The following is a 20,999-nucleotide window of genomic DNA, read 5'->3' on the forward strand; positions in this document are numbered from 1 at the left end:
GCTTATAATATGTAGTCTCTCAGATATATCGTTCACTCCATATGTAACGTATCACTTCTATAACAATAAGGCATATGTTCATTGAATTTGTGGAAGTGCGCGTTGTCCTTGGCGGGAAAGAGACGGGGATTGTCGACGTACGCGTCGCACTCGTAGCACCACACGGAGAGGTCGGAGAGGGACAGCACTAGCGGGTGCGAGGAGGACGCGTAATGCGACTCCATGTGCGCGTTGACGCTGCGGCCGCACGCTCTCTGAGGACAAATTAGTTCATTAGTCAACTTTTGTAAAAACAAAAGTGTACTTAGAGCAACATTCTTATCTGAGCATATGTGGACCTTACGTATTTGTAATAAGGTTTATGAATTGTCAGTTACCTCTGAGATAGTACTGATAAACCATCTAAGGCCATTTAAGTCTATACACATACAGGATTACTTCTAAGGCGACTGATTAGCAATGACAACACGTAATGAAGCTTAAAACTTTAATAAAATTGTTCATGATTTATTAATTTACAGAGATAACTTTATTTCATACAATTTAGTAATCTGATGTAACTACTAAACAAAACAGATCCTTTAAAAGTTAAACAATGGAAAATAATTGATTAAAAGTAGAAAACAACCCCAAAATGTATATATATAAAATAAAACCATAAAAACCTACCCACGGAAAAAAGGCCGTAATAGTTAGATATCTAAAATGAACAAAGTAAGGCAATAGGCGTGCATGCATTGTTAATTAGGAATTTAGAAAAAGTTACCAAGCACTTAATTTACCATGAGCAGAACTCAATATATGTATTACAAATGTGTTTCACGTGTTTTAAATCTTAAGTTGTTTGACATGACTCGGCGGCTCTGCGTAGGTCAGCCAACGCAGGCTCGCGACAAAGCTTCTCGTTATAAAGCCAAACATATCGATCAATTTTCGACCATTAAATTGTGACTGACCTTCGTCTAACTGTGTATATTTACTTTACCGTATTCGCTAATACGGATCCGAATTACTTTTGTTTTTCTATAGTAATGTAATGAGAGAATTTAATACGAATACGTGAGCAAATACGGCAGAGTGAATAGTGACGAATGATTTTGCAAGCTGAATGCTCAAAGCCAATCGCAATCCCCACTGAGGTAAGCATGCATTATGATCATAAGTATACTGACTATGAAAATGAAAAAATGAAAATGAAAAAATCGTTTATTGGTCACAGTCATTATTGTGTAACAAATTTAGAAAGGGTTGGGACCTCCTAGTAAGTATATCAATACTTGTGACAGGAGACCCCGCTCTTCCAGCAGCAAGTTAAGGGTATACGAATGATTTTGAAAGCTGAATTCTCAAAGCCAATCGCAATCCCCACTAAGGTATTCATGCATTATGATCATAAGTATACTCACTATGTAACAATGCAGGCACACCCACACCTCGCTCGTCTCATCACACTCACTGCACTTCAGTCCATGTTCGAACTTCACATCTGCCGGCAACTCACTCAGACCGTCTATATGTGGGCACCACGGGAGAGGTATCACTGCAAACATCTCACCGTCCGCTATAGCTTGCATGTTCTCCGCTAAATAGTCCACTAACGTTTGCTTGGGCGGTTCACTTTTAGATGAGCCCGCTTGAGGTTCCGGAATACTAGTCTTAGATGAAGTATTCTTTGAATGCTCCGGGTCCTCGTCGTCGGTGCCACAATGGATGCCATCGGAACACTTCACCGAGACATCTGGAGATTTTATCGAAGTATCCGACTTTATAGTTAAAGAAGCGAGCGCCTCAATAGTGTCATCTTTGCTAGAATCAAAGCTCGTCTCAGATTTGTCTTCCTCGGTTATAGTTAAGCCGCGGCTAGGCAGAGGGTCCTCTAGGACGTTTTCAGCCGGTAAAGCTAGCTGGAACTTCAAACTCTTCCAGTACTTCTTGTGTGTGGTGATGACGTCATTGATAGTGTCGATGGCTGACGGGTTGGTGGGTGTGTTATCGTAGTGGTGGCAGAGAGGGTCTCCGAGCAGCGCCTTGGTGCACTGCGTCATGGCGTGCGAGATGCTGGTGATGTTGTACCCGCCCTCGAGGCAGAGCACGACGCGGCCGCCCGCTAGCCCGCGCAGCAGTTGCGTCATGCGCCCGTAGCATTCGGGGGACACTTTGCAACCTGGAAACATTATCAATTATACTTGCACACATTGCAAAGTATCACACATTCAGCTAAATGTGTGATACTTTGCAATTTGTAATATTTAAGACCTTTTGTTAACCACATTTAACGCAAATAAAGCTTTACTTTACTTTACTTTGATCAGATTTTGCATACAAAGCAGTATCGAGCTTGAATATCGCCGCTATATTTACTCAACCTCGTATCTGCAACACTCATTTGATGACAAAAACACCCGTATTCCGAATGAAAGAAAAGCGACATTTCCATCAAATGATTGTTGCAGATATGAGGTTGAGTAAGTATAGCGACGATATGGCCACATCAAGGGTTAGACATATACCCTTGAAGTGGCAGAAACCGGCTGCCGGACAATTTAAGTTTGAAATTTGATTAATTAAAATAAAATCGAAATTCGAACAACTCAAAAACGACGTATGCCACTTAAAAGGCTAATTAACGGCTAGAGTTAGAGGATTTCAACATTATGTTATATCTCGATACTAATCGTACATCAGACTATTTGTAACCAAGGCCCCCTGTCTTGTAGAACTGAATGAAGCTCTGTCATTTTGATTACACCTTGTATGTCATTGGACTGATTTGGACCACTAAAAAAATTATATAAAAATAGCGCAATGTGTGACCAGACGTCAAATCCGGGCATCTCTATAGACTAGTTGCTTTTAAAACTCAATGATGGCTATAAATGACTACTATTTGTCTTACGTTCAGCGGCGTATTTACCCTAGGGCCAAAGGGGCCATGGCCCGGGGCGGCAGGTTGCAAGGGGCGATAAAACAGGGTTTTTTTCCTGAGATACATTATCATCACTCAATGGGCCGCCCCATGGATCTCTAACTGGCTGAATCTAACTGGCCAAACCTTTAACCTCGTAAGCCACATACAAAGTTTCCCTATTTTTAATTTGAACCTTGTGCATAGTACATTAGGGTGACTTTCGTTTGCTTTAGAAAACAATTAAACAAAATAAATGCTACCTTATTTAGTTTTCGAAAGGTTCAAATTAGATTGAAACAGACTGTACATTGTAATGCACATTGGGCCTTACGGGGTTAAAATAGGTTGCTTACCTCCGAGCGGGTCGCCGACGCAGGCGTCGAAGCCGGCGGACACGAGCACGAGCGAGGGGTTGTACTCGTACGCTATCGGAAGGACGATTTGCGTGAACGCCGCCATGTACTCTGTGTCGCCCATGCCGCGCTAGATTACAGAATAGAATAGTTATTTTCGATACAAGTGCGAAAAAGAGGAAATTCGAAACGAGTGGCGATAAATTAAAACACGACCGAAGGGAGTGTTTTAAATCGACACGAGTTGCGAATTACCTATTCGCACGTGTATCGAACAACGTTTTACAGTACATATGGCACTTTAAAGTTTCGACATACGCACGAAAAGTGCTATTTTACGCACTAGTGCGGAAAAGTAGCCCCATATGTACTGTAAAGTAAGTTTTATTACTACATGTCATAAATCACTACATAGTATAAAAAAAAGCGGCCAAGTGCGAGTCGGACTCGCCCATGAAGGGTTCCGTATTTAGGCGATTTATGACGTATAAAAAAAACTACTTACTAGATCTCGTTCAAACCAATTTTCGGTGGAAGTTTACATGGTAATGTACATCATATATTTTTTTTAGTTTTATCATTCTGTTATTTTAGAAGTTACGGGGGGGGGGGACACACATTTTACCACTTTGGAAGTGTCTCTCGCGCAAACTATTCAGTTTAGAAAAAAATTATATTAGAAACCTCAATATCATTTTTGAAGACCTATCCATAGATACCCCACACCTATGGGTTTGATGAAAAAAAAAATTTGAGTTTCAGTTCGAAGTATGGGGAACCCCAAAAATTTATTGTTTTTTTTCTATTTTTGTGTGAAAATCTTAATGCGGTTCACAGAATACATCTACTTACCAAGTTTCAACAGTATAGTTCTTATAGTTTCGGAGAAAAGTGGCTGTGACATACGGACGGACAGACAGACGGACAGACAGACAGACAGACAGACAGACAGACAGACATGACGAATCTATAAGGGTTCCGTTTTTTGCCATTTGGCTACGGAACCCTAATAAAACTAAGTCTCTTCCCGCTGTCTGTCTGTCCCTATGTATGCTTAGATCTTTAAAACTACGCAAGGGATTTTTTTTTAATAAGTGATTCAAGAGGAAGGTTTATGTATAATTTGTTAACCCGTGCGAAGCCGGGGCGGGTCGCTAGTACATATATAATAAACGAGGAACAAATCGAAAACGAGGAATAATATAATTGTTTTACATATTGAAAAAGTACACATTGTGGTGATAATAGAGATTTTTTATTGTTGTGTGTGGCGTCTCAATACGAGAATTTATAAATATGTAGTTGAAAAACTTGCCGGATAGATTAGGAAGAAAATTTTGCATAAAAATTTCTGAAAAGTGCACATATGGAAACATTTAACGTTTTTAAAAGTTGGTCAGTACACCAGTTTACCTTGTTCCAGGGGACATTGACGTTGAAGCCCTCCCCTCGTCCCTCGCCCACCGCGGTGTGGTCCGCGTCCTTCGAGTGCGGGAAGAACGAGCCGTGGTCGTACCGGTGGATGGACATGTATAGGATCTGTAGACAAAGTAGTTTATTATTCATCATTGGCCTTCGAATCTATTAGACTATACAAGCAGTGTCAATTAGGGCGACATTTTTCGTGGCTGTGTAAGCCAACACGGGAGCGGCAAACACGACCACAGGCCTGGCAGGTGGAATTATGTACCCGAAGCGCTTGGCTCGCTTAAGTGTCTTAAACCAAACATCGCAGTGAATTTTACGCCCGCCAAATACTTTTAAAAAGTTTATTATTACAAGCTCTTTATTTAGCGAAATTATACCCTTTTACATTATTCGATTGACTTATATCGACCGGGATATGAACCGTGATTGCCTTTTGTATTGTTTTCGAGCTCCCTATATAAGTCTAGTGAAACTAACCATGAATCATTCATCCGCGCCAGGCCACAAAAATGTCGTCATATAAAGCTGTAGTACCACGATCCCGACTAACGGGTCGTCCGGCCTGGGAACGAAATCATAAAATACCCGATAGTCGGGTTTTCGGCACTCGAATGTGTTAATAGCAATTTTCTCGATAAGTATTAGTTGACCGAGACATGGTCATTTGGAGCCCCTTTCGGGTTAGGGGAAAATATACCTCAATTCCAAGACGGAAGTACTCTCCTCTGCGTCCCATTGTCATGTTGCATATTTCTATTGTATACTCTTTTGTTTCATTTGTTTGTAAGAGTGTTTTTTTTGCTATTTTTGCCTTGTTATCTCCGTACGTGATCCTCTGCGTCCCGTTGCCATGATGCACATCCCAGTCTAGAATCATGACTCGTTTGAGTCCATGGTTGTCCACGGCGTGCCTGGCGGCCGCGGCGACGTTGTTCAAGAGACAGAAGCCGCTGGGGATGTCTACCAAGCGAAACTTACCTTACTCCAGGTGGAATGCAATTCTGTGCACCTTAGATGCTCGATTATATTTTCTATCTGTGATATTGCGTACCTTGTCATCATTATATGTAATCCTCTGCGTCCCGTTGCCATGATGCACATTCCAGTCTAGAATCATCACTCGTTTCAGTCCATGGTTGTCCACGGCGTGCCTGGCAGCCGCGGCGACGTTGTTCAAGAGACAGAATCCGCTGGGGATGTCTACCAAGCGAAACTTACCTTACTCCAGGTGGAATGCAATTCTGTGCACCTTAGATGCTCGATTATATTTTCTATCTGTGATATTGCGTACCTTGTCATCATTATATGTAATCCTCTGCGTCCCGTTGCCATGATGCACATTCCAGTCTAGAATCATCACTCGTTTCAGTCCATGGTTGTCCACGGCGTGCCTGGCAGCCGCGGCGACGTTGTTCAAGAGACAGAATCCGCTGGGGATGTCTACCAAGCGAAACTTACCTTACTCCAGGTGGAATGCAATTCTGTGCACCTTAGAGATGCTCGATTATATTTTCTATCTGTGATATTGCGTACCTTGTCATCATTATATGTAATCCTCTGCGTCCCGTTGCCATGATGCACATCCCAGTCTAGAATCATCACCCGTTTGAGTCCATGGTTGTCCACGGCGTGCCTGACGGCCGCGGCGACGTTGTTCAGGAGACAGAAGCCACTGGGGATGTCTACCAAGCAACACTTACCTTACTCCAAAAGTTACCCTCACAGCGTTCGATGGAATGCAATTCTGTGCACCTTAGATGCTCGATTCTCTGAAGATTCAGATTTTCTGAAGTGTTTATTGTTACTTCTATCTGTGATATTGCGTACCTTGTCATCATTATATGATGATCACAGCGTTCCATGGAATGAAATTCTGTGCACCTTAGATGATCGATTCCATTGTACTCTTTTGTTTGAAAGTGTTTTTTTGCCATTTGTACCTGTGGTCCCACGTACCTTGTTATCTCCGTAAGTAATCCTCTGCGTGCCATTGCCATGGTGCACATCCCAGTCTAGAATCATCACCCGTTTGAGTCCATGGTTGTCCACGGCGTGCCTGGCGGCCGCGGCGACGTTGTTCAAGAGACATAACATAAGCCACTGGGGATGTCTACCAAGCGACACTTACCTTACTCCAAAAGTTACCCTCACAGCGTTCGATGGAATGCAATTCTGTGCACCTTAGATGGTCGATTCTATTGTACTCTTTTGTTTGAAAGTGTTTTTTTGCCATTTGTACCTGTAGGTTGGTCCCATGTACCTTGTTATCTCCGTAAGTAATCCTCTGCGTCCCATTGCCATGGTGCACATCCCAGTCTAGAATCATCACCCGTTTGAGCCCATGGTTGTCCACGGCGTGCCTGGCGGCCGCAGCCACGTTGTTCAGGAGACAGAAGCCGCTGGGGATGTCGTCGTCGGCGTGGTGGCCGGGCGGGCGCACCACGCACACGCCGGCCCCGCCGCCGGGGAGAACTGTGTCTACCATCTGTGGATATAAGGTACAATTTTGAATGTACTTTTACAGTACATATGGGGCTACTTTTCCACACTAGTGCGTAAAATAGCACTTTTCGTGCGTATGTCGAAACTTTAAAGTGCCATATGTACTATAAAACGTTGTTCGATACACGTGCGAATAGGTAATTCGCAACTCGTGTCGATTTAAAACACTCCCTTCGGTCGTGTTTTAATTTATCGCCACTCTTTTCGAATTTCCTCTTTTTCGCACTTGTATCGAAAATAACTATTTTTGTAAATAAAGACTGCAAATATTCATTGATTTTATCGCTTTTGTAAAAAAAAATGCATAAATTTGTGCTTGGCAGCTAATGTGGATGGTGGGGAGGTTAGCTGGAAGAGATCCCTTATAGGAATAAGGTCGCCTTTGTAGCACTATTTCTATCAATTTTGTGTGAACCTGTTTTGTGTACAATAATTACTGCTACTATGTACGGTTTCGTCACAATGTACGGGAGCTGTAACTTAATTTTGTATTAAGCAGAAATGGTTGAAAATGATACCAAAATGCTTTGCAAAAAGTAAAAGAAAAGTGAAAAAATTCACTGTTACAGGCAAGCATGGAGCTCGCGACTCCGGGATACCAGGCCGCCGCTCTCCCAACTGAGCTACCGAGCATTGACAACGAATTTTTCCACTACATCCTACACTCCTTCATAAATGGACGTATGTTATGTTTGTTCAGTTATCACACAATATACAGGGTAATTTTTGGACCGTTAGCCATATTATGCGAGGTGATTATTAGGAAGGTCATATTGAACAACTATTTCTATGGGACCAACGTCGAAATCCCAAAAAAAATTTGGTCTTCCCATAGAAAACGTCGACATCCACTCGACCAAAATGTATGAAACGGCCAAAAAAAATTTTGTGATTTCGGAGTTGGTCCCATACAAAAAGTTGTTCAGTATAGCCTACCTAATCACCTCGCACAATATGGCTAACGGTTCAAAAATGACCCTGTATGTCTGTATAAGTGAAAAGAAGTTGTGTACCTGTAAAACACAGCCAGTGGCGACAGCAGCGCTCTCTAGCGAGTCGGGGTGGAAGTACACGGAGTCGAACTGTTCTTTCTGATTGTTCAAATCCCGCAGCTTCGTTGACGCCAACTCTTTTAATCTGTTATGGAAGAATTTTAACATTTTAAACATTTGCTTAATTTTTTTTTAACCATCCAATTTTAGATACACTATAGCACTATACCTATACTTTAGGGAGATAAAGAAAAAAAATACATAGATTGCTCACTCCATACATCAGTTTTGGTACCAAAAAGACTATTAATTTCAGTGTCTACATCTAGCATCGAGTAACGGAACTATCAGTACTGCTACTTGACCATAGATGTAGCAGTACTGATAGTTTTGCTACCCTTGGCGACTTTTTGCAGCAATTCAGTAGCGATGTAGTCTTAAAAAGGACACAATACAGTCGCGACTCTATCATTCAGATGCGGCACAGTAGAATAGGGTTGACGGGCGAAGTATTTTACCTGGCGCCTTTATTTTAGATGGCGCCAGCATACCTTGCCCTGTCAATCCCTAGAGTAGTGTCAATTTCTATTTTTTTTTTAAATTTTATGGTCTGGCTGCCAGCCCTTTAAGCCAAATCTCATAGAACAGAACTAGAGAAAGGGGCAAGCTATGATGGTGCCATCTATGCAAACCTTTGACAGTTGCCAACCCCATTCATTCAGTCGCGAGTCGTACCGGATCCCTGCAAAAAGTTGCCGTAGCTTTAGATAGGCTTCAATCCTGTGACAATCTAAAATAGCACTTAAAGCGGATACTATAAAGTCGAATTTACCTGTTCAGATAGTTCACAGTACCTATGCAGTTAATATTTCTTCTTATATAGCAGTTTTAGATACCGCTAGGTGCATTCGCTGTAACAGACTTTTCCAGTTTAAAAAAGCCTTTAATATCAATGCCATAAAGTCTAAATTACCTGTTGAGATGTTTAACAGTATGCACAGCTAATATTTCTTCATCTGTAGCCGTCCTAGCAGTAAGTTGGTGCACTCGCTCTAACAGACCGAAGTCTCCATGCCTTTAATGCCTTTAATATAGCTGCAGAGTAAAAAGGAGCTTAAGTCCACGAGATAAAGTCTAAATTACCTGTTCAGATGTCTGACAGTATGCACAGCTAATATTTCTTCGTCTGTAGCCATCCTAGCGGTTAGTTGGTGCACTCGCTCTAACAGACCGAAGTCTCTATGCCTTCATACAGCTGCAGAGTAAAAAGGAGCTTAAGTCCACGGGATAAAGTCTAAATTACCTGTTAAGATGTTTGACAGTATGCACAGCTAATATTTCTTCATCTGTAGCCGTCCTAGCGGTCAGTTGGTGCACTCGCTCTAACAGACCGAAGTCTCTATGCCTTTCATGTATCCTCTGTATACGCTCCGGACATTCCACGTGGCCACTGTAAAATAACACTTAATGTTATATGGGATATGGTCGAAATTGGATTAAGTTTCTATAAATGTTCGTTGAAATATTTATATAATAGTTATAGTACTTACGGTTCGCATATATTTTTGTGTTTTAACATTGCTTGATCGAAAATGTAGTGTACTGCGTGTTGAGGTATCGTTAGATCGGTAACTGGAAACAAATAAAAAAAACATTTACATAAAGTGGATAAAATACTGCCTTGGGTGAGACGTGAACTCACGGCCTCTGAATCGATACTCCAGCGCTTTGCCAACTGAGCCACCAAGACCTCACCCATAGCCAGCGAATCTTTCCACCATATGGGTCTAGGGGACCCAATAAAGTATTAACAGCATCGTTCGTAGACGTTTCTGCTTGTTCAAAATTAATTTACATAATTTCCCAACACTCTTTTATTTACTTGTATCTATCTGAGACAAAATAAAAACGTCTCGGCCTCGCTTCGTCTCCCTCCCACCTAATGGAGACTATACTTCTGTTTCACTCTAACCCTTACCTAGTCTCAAATGATTCAGCCGCTCCATAATCTTCCTCTTCGTCTCATTATCTTGCACCGGATAGCAGTCCCTAGTTAAAAACCGCTCGGGCCTAGTTTCGTCTCCCTCCCACCTGACGGAGACGGTATGCTTCTGTTTCGCTCTGTCGCACACGTTGGGCACGCCGTCGGTGCTGTACGTGTGTTGGTAGTTGTAGCAACGCCAGTGTTGCTTGTGTGCGTATATACAGTTTAGGATCGTGTCCCGTATTCTGTAATAAGATTTTATGTTTTTCTTTAGCATTAGCAAGTTATTAATAGTATAGTTCGTTTTTTTAGCATTAAAAAAGTAAAAAGTAAAAAATATTTATTGTACACAAAGGATTTAGGAAGAAACAGATTAACTGGTCTTAAAACTAAAAGACATTTATGTACATTTAAAGCAATTACAGTCATGGTTGTACCGGTTCCTACACTAGGCGTAGTCTGTCATGTACGTAACCAATTCAGCTACGAATTATCAATGACTTGATTTTTGCGAAATGCCAAAAAAAAGACTACGTGATCTTGACGTGTCTTTTTATTGATTTTTTTTTAATCAGTAACGGTTATTTATGAAAGCAAAAGAATGTAAATAATCGTATATGATTCATAATTGTTACACATTACTTATTTTTATATATACACACGTTACTTATTTTTCAAAAGTAAAAAGACACGTCAAGATTGTTTACCTTTTTTCTAATACTAAAAAAACGAACTATAGTTTGGCTGTCAATCTTGGAGTCACGATATTTTCCTAGATCTTATATCTCTTACGTTTATAACTCTGAGGTAAAGTGTGGCGTTGCCAAAACCAACGTTAAATCACAGAAATTTCATGTTGACAACATGTTGAGACTAGACTATTATCTCTATTGCCTGAACAGCTATAACTTACTCATCACTCGGTTCTCCAGTCTTCTCCAGCGCGGGTGGGGAATGTCCCAACAGTGTCCGGAGCGTGAGCGCCGCGCCCTCTGCCAGCGAGGGCAGGCAGTACCCCCCCTCCAACACCACACACACGGACGGACAGACGGACATCAACATGTTGAGGAAGTGCGCGTAGCATGCTGGGGTCACTTCCATCTCGCCCTGGTGGAAAAAGGACGCAATAAGATGCAAAAAGTGAAGTGTATCTTTCGAATTGTAGCAACGTAAGTATACATAAGGTTTTATACACAGCACACCGACATAGTTGAACGTAAACATAACGTAAGTAAATGATTTATCCTCTATACTTTTGTCAATGAGAATAAATGATATGTGATTTAACAGTAAAAAAAGGATTTGGATGGGTGTATCAACTTCTTAATGTCACTTGTTTCTTTGGCTACGGTTAGGGAAAATCCATGGAAAAACAACTCTTATAATCCTGATTTTATTACCATACATGTATTTTTGTGATTAACAGGCATTTCTAAAATGGGCCACCTACTAAGCATGTTAGTAGAAGGTGATGACAACGGGACTGGGACAGAATAACAGACACAAAATTGATCAAGCCATTTTTTTTTCTTGAATAACGCTCACATATTCTCTAAGCTACCGGGCTAGCACATGATTGGCGCGACGGTATCTAGCGGCGAAATAGACTACCCGTCCCTCTTTCATTAACATAGTTAGAAAAAGACGCGTAGTATCTCACTGCGAGATACTGTCACGTCAATCATGTGCTAGGCCTACTGAAGCTGTGATAAACAGACGGATGGACAGGCAAATGGAAATGGTTAAAAATATTAAATACGAAATTTGTGACACCTTTCTGTTTATCTAAAGATTTTTTTATCATTTGTATTTACATGTGTTAGCAACATCAAATCTGTTATTAATGATTATTCAAAATAATGAAGGCAGTTAAAACTTATTTTAACTTTTAACAAGCAGAAACGTCTGCGAACGAAATATAAAAGTGGAAAAATTACTGTCTTGGGTGAGACTTGAACTCACGGCCTCTGGATCGATACTCCAGCGCCCTGCCATCTGAGCCACCAAGACCTCATCCATAGCCAGCAAATGTTTCCACCATATGGGTCAGTTAAAACTTGTTTCAATAGCGTAATGAAACTAATGAATGAATGACATAAGACAAGTCAATGCCCGATCATGAAAGGGATAGCAATAAAGTCCAATTCCATTTGCCCACAAATCCAACCTTTTCATCGCCCAACGCGGCGTCGTACCCGGCCGACACGACTATCAGTTGTGGCGAGAACTGAAAGAGACAGACACATGAGATATTATAGGAGTGAAAGAGATACCTCGGGGCAGCCGACCGCAGCGTCGTATCCGGCGGATATAATGATCAGCTCGGGTTGGTACTAAAGGGAAAAAAATCAGAACATTAATTTTGTACACAACTACACACAACACTATTAAATGAAAGCAGAAAATTAATTGATGGTTTAAATCGATTTATAAACAGCCCTTAAACACACAGTTAGCTGGCTTATATATTAATGCAGTATTACCCATGCCATGGCCATTTTAGTGAGGGGAATGTCGCACGTAAAGAATAGGGAATATTACGCGAAAGTCTGCGTACTCCCACAATAACTCACAATCTAAAGGTCTACCGCAAACGAATACTCCCTATTAAAATGGACGTAAACGCTCCCACATAGTCATATAGCGACATACTCAGTTTCCTCTTTGGAGAGAGCAACAATTCAAACCGCAGTCCAGACCGCTGTGTGAATCATGGTTTGTTTTTAGTTTTTTACTATCATGACAAACAAACCTCAAAGTAAGCAGACACCGCAGCCTATGGCCGCTATATAGTTGGGCGTTGGGTGTCTGTGAGAAATGAATGCCTGATGGCTCCTCTACACGATGGGCCAACGCGGCCACTCCAAGGGACGCAGCCATGCGGTAGAATGAGATAGCAATATCACTTGCTCCCTCTAACGCATAAATGCGTCTCTTGGAGTGGCCGGCGTTGGCCCATCGTGTAGAGGAGCCATGAAATTCTGTGATGTGATGAATGCGAGGCCTACATCCGTTAAGGTGTAATTGTGGATGTGAAAAGGGACTAGTGATTTGTAATTGTTTTTTATACCTGATTGTTATTTGTAATAGTTATATGTACCTGTTTGGTATATGTTAATGTTAAGTTTCATGGCACATTGGATCTGTCTGTAAGGTCATGTAAACATTTTTTTTCAAATAAAATAAAAAGTAAAGTAAAATACCTCAAGAGCCATTGGTAACAGCAACTGCGTCCATATAGCGATGTAGTCGGCATCGGCCATGCCGGTCTTGTTGAGCGGCACGTTGAACGTGTGCCCGGCCCCGCGCGCGCAGCCCGTGTACTGGTAGTCGGACTGCCGGAGGCTCGGCCAGAAGGCGCCGTGCTGGTAGCGGTGGATCGAGAAATATACCACCCTGAGAAATTAACATGTATATAAATAAATAAATAAATAAATAAATAAATATTATAGGACATTATTACACAAATTGACTAAGCCCCACGGTAAGCTCAAGAAAGCTTGTGTTGTGGGTACTCAGACAACGATATATATAATTATACAAATACTTAAATACATAGAAAACAACCATGACTCAGGAACAAATATCTGTGCTCATCACACAAATAAATGCCCTTACTGGGATTCGAACCCAGGACCGCGGCTTCACAGGCAGGGTCACTACCCACTAGGCCAGACCGGTCGGTCAAATATGAAGAAGAAGAAATACATTTGAAATATTGTTACTTCTAATTTTTATCTTATATTATTTATTTTCGCCCTCTTTTATAATTTTATTGACTTTCCTCTAGTCTATTGTACTCAGTGCTATATTTGTCTACGTTCTTCATCAATTCTCATCTACTCAAAGGTTAACTGGAAGAAATCCCTTAAAGGGATAAGTTCGCCTTTGTACTGCCTATCCTGTGCCATAAATTTGTGTTTTGTGTTTTGTACAATAAAGAGTTTATACATACATACATACATACATTTATTTAGCATCAGGTATAGTTTGTAGCTTTCTAATAGACCCCGAAGGCTAATCCTATTGTCTATTGTTAAGAAAAACCGCTCGTGCCACGTGCCACAACCACCTGCATAAAAAATCGGTACTTCGGTTACTGAGTGCCGGCGAGTCGAACGCTACAGAACCAGTCTAAAATGTGTCATCGAGATGCGTAACAAAGGCGCGTTATCGGAGAGCGCACCTACACTGGTTTTTTGAGCATTGGACTAGCCCGCGCTCAGGTGCCAAATAGAATAATTAGGACCCTTTTTTGCAGGTAAGTAGCACGTGCGGTTTTACTGAACAATAGACAATAGGATTAGCCTTCGGGGTCTATTAGAAAGCTACAAACTATACAAGTAACACACAATACAAGTAACACAAACAACTTAGATGCTAAACAGGATCCCCACTCAGCATAATGCCACGGCAAGCCATGACGCTGATTTTCAGTGGGTACCTGACTTAAAACTGATCTACATCTAAACTAAGACTAAACGAGTGGCAACACACAATTCAGACACAGATTACAAAATACATACCATAAAAGAGGGAAACTACAACCAATATATGGATACCTGAATCAAAAGACCTTTTTAGGGTTCCGTACCCAAAGGGTAAAAAACGGGACCCTATTACTAAGACTTCGCTGTCCGTCCGTCTGTCACCAGGCTGTATCTCATGAACCGCGATAGCTAGACAGTTGAAATTTTCACAAATGATGTATCTCTGTTGCCGCTATTACAACAAATACTAAAAATAAAATAACATAAATATTTAAGGGGGGCTCCCATACAACAAACGCGATTTTTTTGCTCTATTTTTTGTTGATGGTGCGGAACCCTCCGTGCGCGAGTCCGACTCGCACTTGGCCGGTTTTTTTTTGTTTTGGGCGGTATGTTGTGCAACTGCAATATACTATTGGGTGTGGGTTCTAAACAGGATGTTTAAAGATATGTAATAACATTTTACAGTACATACGGCGCTAATTTACGGCCCTAGTGCGGTAACTAGCACTATAGTGCGCATGTCGAAAATTTAATAAATACACGTGCGAAAAGGTAATTCGCAACTCGTGTCGATTATTTATCGCCACTAGTTCCGAATTTCCTACTTTTCGCACTTGTATCGTAATGTACTATTACGTCACATTATATTAATGAATTAAACACGATGGGTAAAGGTCAAAGCCAACCGTTTCAGTTGCGACTCAAACAATTAGAACAATATTAATAGTTTTATTCACCTTGGATCGTCGTAGAACATCTGCTGCGTGGCTTGCCCGTGATGCACATCCCAATCTACGATTAATATCCTAAAACAAAATGTGTATTTTTAACATAGAACCTGTGGAAGATTTTTCTCAAGTCGCGCTGAAAAAGAGTACCTAAGGGTGGTATTTCCACCTGTCCAATGTGCATTGCGTCTCACTCTCTCATTAAGCAAAATGTGAGACGCAAATACACGTTGGACCAAGATATTGGATAGTTGGAATACCATCCTAATGTACAACCAGCTTCAAAAGTGCATGGCACTGTACGATCGACCATGTCAATGGTCGAACAGTGTATAACAAGACAAACTACAAGTCGATATTAAACTTTCGTGAGACATATTTTGATTTTGTGAGGAACCCCGAAGGGCCCGAAACATGTCGCCAATAGCGACTAAAAATTCATCAATTTAAACTACAAGTCACACTTTAAAACTAACCCTTTGTACTTCTTACTAATTGTATGTTATTTTTAATATGTATGTATTTTTGTACAAAAAAGAGGTTACTACTACTAATTTACCTGTTTAGACCTCGTTTCTCGATCGCATGTTTAGCAGCCAACGCTACGTTATTATAGAAGCAGTATCCACACGGCTCAGCGCGCATGGCGTGGTGCCCGGGCGGCCGGACAAACGCGGCGCCATTTTGGATTTCACCGGTCACTATACGGTCCACCATGTCAATGATCGAACAGTATATAACATGACAAGCTAGAAGTGACATTTTAAAACTAACTTACCTGTTTAGACCTCGTTTCTCGATCGCATGTTTAGCAGCCAACGCTACGTTATTATAGAAGCAGTATCCACACGGCTCAGCGCGCATGGCGTGGTGCCCGGGCGGCCGGACGAACGCGGCGCCATTTTGGATTTCACCGGTCACTATACGGTCAACCATGTCGATGGTTGAGCCGGCAGATAAAAGGGCCAACTCGTGGGTGCTCTGAAACGAAAAATACACAAAATTTGGACACTGAAATACTTTGACAAGATTTTGAAAACTATACAATAGGGAGTATTACGGCAATGTTTTGCCACCAGAGTGCCGCACTAGCGACTTAAGTATACCATAGAGTAACTTATACACACTGTACCTTAAACTGTTTTTTAACAAGTTTTCACAGACCATCAAATATGACATTGATACATCAAGGCGGTTTGTTTACAAAGGGCCTACCGGGAGACGCGAAATCGAAACTCAGCTATCTGCCTCTTTATCGCTCGAATATGCAAGTGATAGAGAGGTTAGATAACTAAATTTCGACTCTCTCGTTTGCGGTAGACCCTTAGATTGTGATTTATTGTGGGAGTTGCGCGCCCTACGCAGAGTTTCGCGTAATATTCCCTATTGTGCCAATTAAGTATAGGTATCAGCACCAGAGTTGAGGTCACTAACATGTTATTAAATACATTTATTTCAGGAAACTAGTGGCACATTATATGGCTGCAATGCACACGGCAATTAAAAAATGCGGCATAAAACGATATTATTAAATTGTACATCGGGACTTAATCGCGTATCTAAGTTTTAAGATACGCGTTTTAACTTATTCCAGTCTTCTCCGAGACCACGGGGACAACGCCGTCCTCGAAACGTCGGAGGTAAATCTTAAAACTTAGATACGCGATTAAGTCCCGGTGTACAATTTAATAATGTGTAAAAATCGTGAAAGTTTAAATCAGTGTTATAAAACGATATTCTTACCGGGTGTATATAAACGGCGTCGTATCTCGAAGAGACCTCCTCCAAATACTGCAAGTCCTGGTTCCGGTGGGTGGTCTCAAGTAGCTCGAAGACCGACGGCGAGTGCATGGTGTTCAGTTCTTCCTTCGTCGCCGGCCGGGGCTCGAACTGCTTGCACTGCCCTATCAGGTTCAATTCTTGGCATCTGTGATTATAAATAAAAAAAAAAAATAAAATAAAAAAAAAATAAAAAAAAAAAACATACAACCGAATTGATAACCTCCTCCTTTTAGATTTGGATGTCGGTTAAAAGCCTTTTATTTCTGGTTTTCATATCACGGATAAAATTAGTAACTTAACCTATGCTTAAATCTAAATTTCACCAGAACCCTCTTTGGAGGTATAGGCCTCTTCCAGCTTTTTCCATTTTGTGCGGTCTTCTGTGATTAGGGTATTTTAATTTCCAAAGACATGTTTCCCGAAGTCGATGGAACGTTCAGTGAGAATGTTTGGTAGTCGGAAACTTTTAAAATGTTGCCCATTTTCGAAAAGTCTGTCTATTTTATTTTTTTATAGATTTTTACCAAATGATTATAGTTTGTCAAAGGCCTGTCTCATTTCAAAGATAGACAGAGAGAATCATACTATCTTTGTCTTACACTAGTACTAGCACCCAAAAGAAAAGGATGAGTATAGTTTTTTTTATTCCTATTTACTGACAAATCGGTTTGACCAACTATAATTAAGTTTTCTGTCAACGAAGTAAATATTATTGCAATGTTATTGAAGTAAATTTTCTTATGAATATATATAGACTGCTGTGTACTGTGTATAATTTATATGTGACGTTATCTATGGAAAGGGACCTTATTGTCGATGGCGCTTACGCCATTATTAACGATGCTCCGATGTAAATACAATGCCGCGCGACGCTGTGCGGCGTAAGCGCCATCGACAATAAGGTCCCTTTTCATAGATAATGCCCCATATATCTCGAATGCTGCAGAAAAAAATTTCACCAGTCACAGCTTTGTTTACATTAATTCTGTAAGAACTTGTCTCTCTCTCGTATGGAATCTGGAAAAGCGCCCCCTACCTCATAAAAACATACCTATTAATGACACTAGTCAATCTCTCTGGGCACTCCGGATAGTTGTCGTCCCAGAGGCAGCGGTGCTCCGCCATGCGGGGCTCCGTCACGAACCCAGTAGGCCCCTTCACTTTGGTCTTGGAATCCATTGCCTGTTGGTTCGATGATTATTAATTAGAAAGGGGAAAAATATACAATGGCAGTGAAGTGACAAAGGGAGGAAAACCGGACAGGTGCGAGTCGGACTCGCCCACCGAGGGTTCCGTACAGCTTTAACTTTTTTTACATATTTATACTTTTACGATTTTTCCCTGTAGGTACTTATAGTGTAAGACTATATTATTTACCAAATTTCATAGTTCTCTAGGTTAACGGGAAGTACCCTATAAATTTGAGTGTCGAAATATACGGTTTATGCGGCATAAACGGCTGTAACTTTTTTTACGTTAACTTAGAAGTTTCGATTTTTTCACAGCTCACAGAAATATCTTAAAATATATCGCATTAACCATTGTAGGAAGGGTCCACAAACTTGAGAACCTTATTATAACAGCACCAGCACCTTAAGTTCATTTTTAAATTATTTGTAAGGTAGTGAAAAGACAATACTCACAATTTGATAATGGTCCCGGAGCATGGTATCGACACAGTGCTTCTTCTTCTGCTGTGCTCTCCGCTTCACCGAGGCCACTGACGCCGAAGGCTACACCCATAAACATATTTAAAGCCCATTTATATCCTCTAGTGGCCCATACGTCAAACCTTGCCAAGCAAAATGAAATTTTATTTTGTCAACACAAAGTTCAAATTAGAATGGAACAGGAGATCTTTTTATAGGTCTCTGGGCGGCTAGAGGATATAGAGTGAGTCATCATATAATAATATCCCACGCTATAATGTACCATAATCCCATGGTTTGCAACAAATAAATGATTATGATCATTATAAGGCCATTAACTCTGCGTGAACATAATCACAAAAATTTTAAATTGAAGTATGATTTTTTTTTTCATAAATTTAACTTTTATGATTTTATTCTTGTGTACTGTTTATTTTAGAAAGGGCTATAAAATCCACTGACTCATCAATTAATAAATGAAAATATTTTATACATTTGTTTTTGTATTAATATTATATCCTAACAAAATCATTTTCTATTGTTTGTCAGATGTATGAAAAGCTAGCTTACTGTTTTGTGCCAAAATAATGGTGTCTGACATATGACGGTAGTCTTGCGACAACCTCTACAGGCTAGCCTAATTAAAAGTATATAATTAAATTACAAGTAACATTTTATGTGTCTTATCTGCCTTGTAAAGTTGTAAAACTAAACAAATATGTATTATAAAGAACTTGTGTAATAAGCCTGAAGATGACCATTTTAACTTAGCTCATAACACAAGGCCATACAGCTCATAGGAGTGATAAGAAATCTGTTGTTTAATTAATGTTTTCAGGATTATGAAGGCAATTACAAAGATATAATGCATTTTCTGATAAGACAATCTTTATTTTATTTGTATTTAACCAGAGATCACAATAAAATCTCAATTTTAAAACTTTAAGCTTGTATTTTGGTCGGCCTTACCTATTATTATACACAACAACAGGACTTTGCGTAACATTAAGTTTTGAATTTACCTCCGACGTTTCGAGGATGAATAATGAGTAAAAATCGTGAAAGTTTAAATCAGTGCCTTATCTATGCCTGCATTCTGAAGAGCAACAGACAAACAGATTAACACAGATAAAAAGGTGCTTACAAATCTATTATTGTAAATAAAAACACAACAGCACCAAGTTTGCAGTTATATTCAATATTCTACTTAGGCATTTATAAAAAAGTATGTTACTTAATTAACAAACATACTTTTGACATTTACAATGCTTAATTCAATCAAAATTTTCTCAAATTAGATTGTATTAATTAACAGGTAAGAACACTTACATGTCTGCAATGATGGACTGAAAGACACTGAATTGATAAATAAAAAAACAAAATGATAAAGACTTATCTCTAAGACGGAAATGTTGCCCGATTGTAATTGTTATTAACCGGAGAGAAATTAATGTTGTATCACATTTGGGATAATATCTACCATAATAGTAGCTGTAATATTTAAGTATTAAACCTACAATGAACACACAGAAAACACTACAATGATAGGTACATCTATGAATTTTCTGTGAAGAACTAATAGTCAACACAGTAAATAGCTTGATTTGGAAAACAAATTTAATAATTATGACTACCTATAATAACATACATAAGTCCGCGGGTAATTTATTTTAATGGACTTACTTTAGCTCCTGACGACATAGCTCGTGTCTGAATTTTCGCTTTGCGGGCACCATTTCTAGTGACTATGTTTGATGCCGGTGGGGCGGGTGGGGTATTCTTCTTACTGTCTCCAGCGGATCGCCGTGCCTGAGGCTGCTGGGGCGGCGGGGTAGACTAAAATAAAGATTAAAACAATAACAAAAGAACTACCCACGTTGCCTGCCCATGACCCATGAATAATCGAGCCGAGCGCGCCAACTATAAATACAACAAGCACATTTTATAACATGAAGCTCACCATTTTAACTAAATTACTGATATCATTAGTCTTTAATTCGCTGAAAATTTAATGCTATATTATTACGGCCACAACCTACATATCAATTATTTTCAAAGAATGTGAATCAAACGACCAATTTTCGCAATGACTTATGGCATTTGTTGACAATTATTTTTGTGAAGTTGTCACTTTGACTACTAAGCGACCGAATAAAGATGTCCTCCGCATCCAATCCACA

General features: G+C 40.2%; 1 protein-coding gene across 1 annotated transcript; it reads right to left on the reverse strand.

Annotated features, from left to right (window-relative positions):
• LOC134663104 (histone deacetylase 6) lies at positions 1 to 20,937 on the reverse strand. Its single transcript, XM_063519437.1, has 20 exons — positions 20,780 to 20,937; positions 20,503 to 20,655; positions 18,814 to 18,903; positions 18,222 to 18,352; positions 17,132 to 17,315; positions 16,167 to 16,369; positions 15,398 to 15,466; positions 13,371 to 13,563; positions 12,441 to 12,500; positions 12,335 to 12,394; positions 11,081 to 11,274; positions 10,162 to 10,412; positions 9,734 to 9,815; positions 9,487 to 9,633; positions 8,205 to 8,328; positions 6,950 to 7,174; positions 4,675 to 4,800; positions 3,262 to 3,391; positions 1,407 to 2,164; positions 1 to 254 (listed from the first exon to the last, which is right to left on the reverse strand). Exons 1-20 carry the CDS (start codon positions 20,780 to 20,782, stop codon positions 33 to 35), a joined length of 3,405 nt encoding a protein of 1,134 aa, XP_063375507.1. The 5' UTR covers positions 20,783 to 20,937; the 3' UTR covers positions 1 to 32.
• Between the last annotated feature and the right edge of the window lie 62 nt (positions 20,938 to 20,999).

This window comes from Cydia amplana, chromosome 4, assembly GCF_948474715.1.
Source record: "Cydia amplana chromosome 4, ilCydAmpl1.1, whole genome shotgun sequence".
NCBI classification, from domain to species: domain Eukaryota; kingdom Metazoa; phylum Arthropoda; class Insecta; order Lepidoptera; family Tortricidae; genus Cydia; species Cydia amplana.

Bases quoted from the DNA above. Each gene is read 5' to 3' on its own strand.
- LOC134663104 (XM_063519437.1), bottom strand. The intron at 18,353-18,813 runs GTGAGTATTGTC...TCGAACCAACAG, and splicing joins TCCGGGACCATTATCAAATT to GCAATGGATTCCAAGACCAA. The intron at 12,395-12,440 runs GTATCTCTTTCA...TGTCTCTTTCAG, and splicing joins CTGCGGTCGGCTGCCCCGAG to TTCTCGCCACAACTGATAGT.